At 41.9% G+C, this 8,671-nt stretch overlaps 1 protein-coding gene across 2 annotated transcripts; it reads right to left on the bottom strand.

The window, feature by feature from the left end:
* Positions 1 to 435: 435 nt before the first annotated feature.
* rnf152 (ring finger protein 152) lies at positions 436 to 6,476 on the bottom strand. 2 transcript variants are annotated; one of them, XM_078539647.1, is made up of 2 exons: positions 6,389 to 6,476; positions 436 to 3,485 (listed from the first exon to the last, which is right to left on the bottom strand). In XM_078539647.1, exon 2 carries the CDS (start codon positions 3,279 to 3,281, stop codon positions 2,661 to 2,663), a length of 621 nt encoding a protein of 206 aa, XP_078395773.1. In that variant the 5' UTR covers positions 3,282 to 3,485; positions 6,389 to 6,476; the 3' UTR covers positions 436 to 2,660. The 2 variants fall into 2 exon arrangements, with proteins under 2 accessions (XP_078395773.1, XP_078395772.1); XM_078539646.1 differs by having other exon boundaries at positions 436 to 3,494; positions 6,285 to 6,472.
* Positions 6,477 to 8,671: the final 2,195 nt, after the last annotated feature.

The following is an 8,671-nucleotide window of genomic DNA, read 5'->3' as shown; positions in this document are numbered from 1 at the left end:
GAGAAATGTGCAGCTCCTGACTAAGGTAACTAGAAGGGAACAGATTGGCAATTCGACTGTGACTGCCGCCCCTCGAAAGTTCTGACCTAGAGAATACAAGCAGAGGGTCATTTTAGTGAGCGCTTAGTTTCTCGCTAGTTAGCCCCAGCTGATCCTCTGGCGTATAGAAAATACCGTTTCACCATAATAAAGTTGCCCGTTAACAAAATAAATTCTATTGATGCAAATTTTGTACTTCAGAATTCCATGTTTGCTGAAAAAAATCCCCAGAGGAAAAACGATTCCACCGGATTGTGGCAGATAATTAAATCAAAACCAAAAATCCTCCACTGGCTTTTTCTCTTGCATATTTGCAAAAGTGGAAAATAATTTAAGCAACTGTTTCTTTCCGGGAATGTTTGTCGAGTGTGTTGTTGCTTGAATAAACAAATTGGATAATGTTTATTGAAGTTTATTATAAAGTCTCGAGTAATGTTGTCAATATAACCAGAGTCACAGTACAGTGGTCTATTTATATCAATGCACTCCTTACAATCATCATTAAACAAAAATGAACATTAATACAAATAATAGGCAGGTTTAGAGCACTGCTCGTAAAAAATAGGTCAGTGAGGGAAAAAAATGCTCTATTGCAGCTCCATGCATTTCTGTTCTGTTACTAGAGCACGATGACAATACAACAGTCAGCAACTATGAACAGCAGCTTCACTTTCTCTTAAAAATACATATCTTTTGGCAGGTTACCACAGGTTTGTGCACACATTGGCAGTTCATGTACCTCAGTTTGCTTAGTCACAATGACAGGTCTGTAAACCAAGTAACCCAGGGAAAAGGTTAAAACCATTTCACAACGTGTGCAGGCAGCAGTGATTGTGAGATATTAACTGAGACCCATTACCGTCCTATCAACCACTTTTGTTTGCTTTGCGAGACAAAGAATCTGCTACCACTTGCATCCACTGAACTAGCATAGACTATAAAATCCTGACACTGGGATCAGAATGAAGACTGTAAATGAAAATACCCAGATAAGTAAAATAAACAATGGCTCCACAGGTATAGTTGGTTAAAATGATTTCTAGGGAAATTTCTGTGCTTCACCCTCAAAATCTGTCTGAATTTTCTACTTCGAAATCTGCAGGGAGAAACTGTGTAAAATTTTGGATTAATGGGATTTTGGCTTCCTGTAGAGAAAAACAACAAAACCTAAATTAAAGCAGAGTGCACAATTATTCTTTACCTGTTAATCTGAATAAAGCCTGACAATGCACGCTTAACATTTCAACCTAGCTCCATCCATAATGTCTCATTTCATTTCTCTGCCATGTCATCTTAAGTCATAATGGATCATTCTCCTCGCTCGACATCACCTGGATCTCCGAACATTGCTTTTGTGGTATTCCTTGCCACAGTTTGCAGTCACTTCCAACAACGCCATTCAAGCCTTTTCAAACATCAAGCACCATAACCACAGGACACCAAATTACATCTTTAATAGCAAATGAATTTATGTTATTTTTTTTCTAATTTAAAATGTTATGCATTCAAAGACCAGTACTTTTAATAAATCTGGCAAAATCCCAAACAGCCCGAAAGCCCTAGATTTTTTAAAAATCAGCTTTTGTCACATTGTATGTTTGATACATTAAAAACGATAATTGACTTTGTCACTAAGTTAACTCACAATTTGAAATTCATCTCTATTGAAAATGATGTCCAATTGGACATATCGAATATGTCTTCTAAACAGATGAACTATCATATAGTCAATTATGAACTAAAACAATCCACCATTATAGTTCCATCTCGTACTAGCAAAATAAAGTGTAACTACAACTCAGTCTACCATTTATTCTCAATATCTGCACACATATAAAATATGGCAAACTATCTCCAGTTGACCTAAATTTAGCTTATGTTCCTTATGAATATATACCACTGTGTTAAGTACTAGAGTTAAAAACTGCTACACTTGTATATACAAATCTAAACGCTCAATTCCAACAGTTTGTTTACAAATTTAAATATTAAAAGTATAGACCAATTTATACAATTTAGCCCCAAATAAAGTTGTAGTGTTTTTTTAAAATTTGACTGCAACTGTATTGCACTTGTCTAAATCCTGTTCTCACATCACAGATGCTGGTGACAAAATATGAGCTTTACTTCTGGAGGAGATTGCTACAACTGAAAGAATTACAATGAATTAAAATCCAGGTTTTACAGGATAGTCTAGATTTCACTGTATAAACTGATGCTGCCTACCAACATCAACAGCAGGCGGACTCAAGTTACACTGTGAATACTTTTATTGCATCACCCATTAAAAGGGAGACTTAATAGAGGTTTAGAAATACAATGCCACATAAAGGAAATCACTTTCTATTAATTGTGCACGCTTTCTAGCTTCAAAGACAAAACCCTATCAAAATCCACCACAAAGTACTGTTGTCAGCTGATCTACCAGATTACACCTTGGGTGCAAATCACTTCCCAAATGAATCATTCTTGCAGTTTTATGCGTTTATTCAACTTCCCCAGCACTGGTCTGTAGCCCATGCTTTAAGAGACTAAATGGTTTGCGTTCTTCAGTTCAGCCATCGTCCGGGTATCACGCACATGGGTAAATTTTGAACGCCTTCTGCAGGTTAACAGTCATGTCAGCCACAAGAAATGGCAGTAAATCGCTTTGATATGCAGGACATATTATGCAGGACGATACCAAGTAGGAAAAGGAGGACACAAGCCACAAGTAGCACAGTGCAAACGCCTGAGCAAGTGGAAGTTTTGATACCTTCCCTGCCTTCCTCCTCTTCCTCATCCTCCCTCAGTCCATTTTGGATCTGGTGCTGTCGATGTTGCTGCTGTTCCCCGGGGATGAGCACAGCAGTTACAGTCTTCCGCTGATTCCCTGGCAACAGTCGGCAACCCCCCTCTCCCGGCAACAGAGCATTCTCCTTAGTTACAGTCAGAGGGACCATGTAGCAACCACTGCTTGGGAGCCTGATAAAGACTGGGGTGCGGTCTGAAGTGTGGGGGATACTGATCACAGTGATTATTTCTGGGTCATCAGGCAGTTGAGACACTGAGAGGCTGGGGGAGAGCTTGGTCACACTTCGACACCAGGGGCACATCAGTTCCTTCTGACTGCTCCTCATCTGTTGAAGGCAGACAGAGCAGCAGGTGTGCTTACAGTCCAGTTGCTTAGGGCGGCGATGCGGGCTGTAGTAATTAAAACAAATCTGGCATTCCATTTGTGAATCTTGGGAAACCGTCTCCATTTTCACACTGACAGCAGTCTCTTTTTATTTTAAAAAAAAAAGAGAATTCTAGGTTTCCCGGAAATGTAGGCTTTTATTGTGTTATTTCCTTCTCTTGAGAAGCTCTGTTATCTGACTTAAAGCTCTGCTAATCTATAGGTGCTCCTTCGGGAGGGACAAGTTGTGCAACACACAGTCACTTCCGGCAAACAGCCAACTGATTTACTTCATTACCTGCAAAAGAAAAATAATAAAGTTAAGATTGAAGTGAATTTGAATATTACCAAAGTGATCACTTGCTGGGTGTAGTTACAGGGGGGCAGTTGCTTCTTGCAAATCAATAAGTTTAGTTTACAAGTTGTAAGTGGTACAAAGATAAGACTTTACACACTACCTCTCACATCTTCAGGATACCCCAAGGCAATGAAGTACTTTTGGAAACAGTTACTGTTGTATATTGAAGGCAAACACAGCAGCCAATTTGTACACAGCAAGCTCCCACAAACAGCAATGAAATAAATGACCACATGATCTATTACAGTGGTCTTGATGGTGAGATAAATATTTGCCAGGATAGCTTCTCTGCTTACTTTGAATACTGCTACTGGATCAGTGATGTCCACAAACAAGGTCAGACAGGGCATTGGTTTAACATCTCATTTGAGAGACAGTATCTCTGACAGTGCAGCACTCTCTCAGTACTGCACTGGAGGGTCAGCCTAGATTATGTGCTCAAGTCTCTGGAGTGGGACTTGAATTTCATGACTTTGTGGCTTAGAGACGAGCTGAGCCAAGGGTATTTAACAAGTTTTGATTCACACAATTCATCAACATGCTCCCATCATTATTTGCCTAAACAACAGGTGAAGTTGGCAGAAGGGTCATGAATCAGAGAACACCAATTTAAGCTAATCACCAAAACAAAAACTGAGGAAAACCTCTATGCAGTGATCTGAAATGCACTCCCTGAGAGTGTGGCGGAGGCAGATTCAATCGTGGCTTTCAAAAGGGAATTGGATAATTATCTAAAGAGAAAAAAAATTGCAGGACTGCAGACAGGGGAGTGGGATGAGCTGAGTAGCTCTGACAGAGAGCAAGCACAGACACAAAGGGCCGAATGGCCTCCTTCTGTGCTGTAACTCTTCTATGATTCTATGATCCAAAAAGAAAGCAGCAGAAACCCTCTCAACACATGTAATCCTTCTGAGGAGCAGCAGCAAGCCAGATGTTCCTATTCAACCCCTAAGAACCAAGAAAACCCACTTGGTTCTGTGACAATCCGTTCACAGTTTACCGATTTCACAGGCACATCCTTTTTAGCCGAGATTGCCTGGAGTCTTTCAACTTTATTATTCTGGATAAGTTTACAGAAAGCTGTGTTGGGAAAGAGGGGGGAGGGAGAGGACAAGGGAGAGTGGGACTTTGTTCACGAAACGTCTTGAGACAGAATAAGCAGCTAATATTGCATATTCCACTCACAGCAAGTTATTTTTCTACAACCAGTCAGGAAATAAACGAGAGCATCTGAAAACATGATCGATGGTAAGCGTGTCGGTGCAGACTCTTCTGCACTGTGCGATTCTGTGAAAAGAAGGAAGCTTTTTTTTTAAACAAAAAAAACAAAAGAAATTAAAAATGCACATGCTTAACATGAACTGTTTGATCTGTAGTGAAAGGCTCGCTCTCGCCCTCAACCCCATTACCAGTCAGTGTGTCCCATCTGTTACACAATACCTTCTGTAGCATACACAATACAGTGGGGAACCTACAGACGAGACTGAATCTTCCCAAGGCAGTTTCTTTGTCTCCGAGTGCCCCACACACTTGTACATGTTTCAAGCAATTTAGCCGACTACTTTTAATATTATGGAAATACTTACACTGATATGAACGTGACAACTTTTTTATTACCGCGAGGAGGCAGATGCTTGGGCTTTATATTAGAAAACGGGATGAAATTTCTTCCAGAAAAAAAAATTGGGAATTTATAAGCTTAATTTCAAAGGTGTGAGTGCTGTCACTTTTCCGCACTACGTTAGTTCCAAAGTCTGTTACAACGGCTTTCGATATGGCGATGTGCGAATTAGAGGGACCTTCAATTAAAACGATATCTACTAAAATAAGGACACAGTTCCAAAACCCAAACGCAGGACACTCTGCTGTAGCCAAACAGCTTCATCATTGCAGTCACTTCTGTTCCAAAATAAGCAAGGCTGCTCCCCTTTTTTTGTTGTTGTTGTTGTTGTTCCTGCAGCTGATCAGATCTCAAAAAGCTTAGCTAAATATTTAGAGAAAGATGGGACAAGGGCAACGAGGTTCGGCAATGGCAAGACTTGTTTTCGCGTTCACCCCGGCGGTGTCTTTGGTCCCTTGTAATTCTCTAACTAGTTCCCTGACCCACAGTCTTAAGTGTTATTTTCCCGAGCAAATAAACTATTATTGATCGAGGCAACAAGACCAACGCCAATACGCGCATTGTGGAAAATGGTTATAGCGCCTGATTTTGTGGGGTTGCTTTTTTTTTGTTGTTAATGATTGCATTATTTCCCTCCAAATACGGTCAATGCAGCACAGAAGGCGGCCGCTCGGCCCATCGTGCCTGTACTGTCCCCCCCCCCCCCCCCCGGCCTCTCCCTCTCGCAGCTCTCTGCTGTTAGCAACACTGACAGCGGCTGAGCTGCAGAGCTACGGGATGACATGACCCGCTCAACAAATGAGCAGAGGCGCACACAACTCCAGCTTACCACAGAGGAAGAGGTTCGCATTCTGATTCAAAGTTGTGGTTATTTCTGAGACATTGGGTCGCCGAACCCCTTTTTGCAAAGAATAGAGTCCACATCCCCAGCACCCACCCCACCGTGCAGTTTAGAGACTGTAGCAACTCACTGCATCCGCTTTCTGCTGAGAAACAAGAAGTTATTGGCAGCTCCCTTCCTTGCAGTTGCAGCTGGACACAGACATGCAGCCTCCCCCCCCCACAAACAAAAAAGACAGTCAGAGAGGTCAAGAGAGGAAAAAATATACCTTCAATAAGCTATGATATCACTAGCAATTTTCACAGGCTGCAAATGCTCTGTATTATCTGTGATGAATGAATGCCTCTCTCTCTATTTGCTTATTTTTTTGACGCTCTCACTTGTTCTGCAGATTTTTTCTCCCCTCCTCTCTCTGGAAATCGCTGTCTGTGTGTACTCCTTGCTTGCACCAGCCTCTCCCGCCCCCCCCGCCCTCACCAGCAGTTGCAGCTCCTGTTGTCTGGCTGCTCCCTCTCCCTGCGCTCGGATACATGTAGCCCAGTGGGCTGGCTGGCTGGCCCGCGCGGCGCGCTGGGAGCTGTAGTTTCGCGGGGGGCTCCGCCTCCTTTGTTGGCCACGGGGCGGGGACTACAACTCCCAGGCCGCACCGCGCCCCGAGGCTGTCCCCGCCCCGCTGCCCAGCTGATGCCGCGCGCGCAGGTGAGGGACGCTCATTGTCCCCGTTTGATGGGCAGGTTCCAGGTAGGCGGAGCTGCTCATGATTGACAGCTTGGTTCCTGGGCAGGTAACAGGCTTCTTTTATAATAAGGGAGGCGCAATTATGCTTATTAATTAATACAATGGGAGAAAAATCACAGGCATGGGAGAAAAATCACAGGCAATTCCTTGAATGCGTATAATGTGTTTCTCCCCAATTTTTCACTCAATGTTGAGATTTTCATTTTGCCAAGCTTTGCAAACGACAAGAGGCACATCACCTTCAGTAACAATTTTAATGTTGATTATTGCAGACGCCCGAATAAAAAGTCACCATTTCAAAAACTGCAAACATCTCTTCCTTCCCCAGCTCTCCAGATCAGCAGCCAGCCGGTGACTGAGACATATTTTACAGTCATTCTTCCTAAAAATTCAGGGTAACATTTGTGTTTTTAAACAAAATAAAAGGAAGAAAAAAAATGCCCCCTGGGGTTATCGACTTCTGGCCAAAAAAAAAAGAACATTTCATTTAAACAGGTGCTTCCTTTACACATTATAGTTAAAATGCTGGACTGACCCGTATGCAAAAAGATCATGGTAAAGTACGTAAAATGGTTTCATGTAATTTCCTGCAGTTTCTCTCCTGTGTATAACGGGAGGAGGCAGTATTCCAACGATTGTACATCTGTCGTCTATCTCTCTCTGTTTCTCAGCTGCTTCTCTTCTGTGTTTCTCTCCTGCTTGCCTTCGTTTCAGTCCCAGTGTGTTGTGTCCTCTCTGAGCGTCTGCAGTTTGCGGCTTTCATTCACAGTCTTGGCCATCTTGTAACCCATCAGGCGTTAACCCACATCAGCAGCGCAACTGGGGCTGGGAATGATCCAGCGGACAACTGGAGGTCCATTCGGCCCATCGTGCCCACGCTGGAGATGAGGGACATTGTCCTCTGAGTGTCATGTACATTTTCAAGAATTATTGGCACCTTGCTGAATTTGATAGCCACCACCGCCTGACTGCTGACCCCCATAAAGTCATCAGTTGCAAAATCCATTCGAACCCATGAAATGTTGAGTTTTGGGAATTCATTCCTGCATTTATGCCAGGAATCCTGCGGAATACCATTGTCTGTCAGGAAGATATAATAATTTTCATAATGTTATTGGAATTTATCATAGAGTAATAGTGGGTCTGTGTGTGTGTGGGGCGGGGGGGGACTTAACTGAATTAAAGATGTAAGAGAAGCTAGGTTTGAAATGCTAAATAGGTAAACATGGATGAAGTTTTAGAATGTGAGGTATAAAGGGAACATATGCATTTTTAAATAAACCAGAGTAGCTTGAATTCAAAAGAGAGGGTAAAATGTTACACCTAGCCAGAAGAAGTTGAGAAAGTGTATTAATTTTCCCAAAGATTACTGGTAAAATTAGCACTATGATAGATTTTTATTATTAGAGCGGTAAAGTCCAAAGACATAGTGAAACAATGGGAATTTGCATTCAAAGGGGAAAATATGTATAAAGGAGAGAAGGCTATGCATAATGGCAGGCATTTTAAGATCTAATACAAGTGTGAAAAGCCTCCAGCATCTTAGCCTCAAGCCGCTGTCTACAAGGAACCGAAGCTGAGAAAAACTCACTCTGAATTCGACTATCCAGGGCGTGTGCTTTGCCTAGGTCTGTTTAAATCAATGTTTGGCTTAACAGAGGTATAACTGGGAGTTAGATTAAGTAGGGGAGCTAGGAGTTATCATAGTAGTAATTTGTAAACCTATGTATGTGCTTAAAATCATTTTTTAATTTTAATAAAGGTTTAATTTAGTTTTGTAAGAAACCTATAAGACGTGGTGGTCTTATTACTACTGAATTCAAGGCACACATTTCGAAATGAATAAAAATTGTAAAATAGCTGTGGCAGTTGTTTCAAATTTCCCTCTGGGATTTGAACAGCTCAGCATTTACCATC

Source organism: Cetorhinus maximus, chromosome 3, assembly GCF_964194155.1.
Source record: "Cetorhinus maximus chromosome 3, sCetMax3.hap1.1, whole genome shotgun sequence".
Classification (NCBI taxonomy): Eukaryota; Metazoa; Chordata; class Chondrichthyes; order Lamniformes; family Cetorhinidae; genus Cetorhinus; species Cetorhinus maximus.
This window is presented reverse-complemented; position numbering and strand designations above follow the sequence as displayed.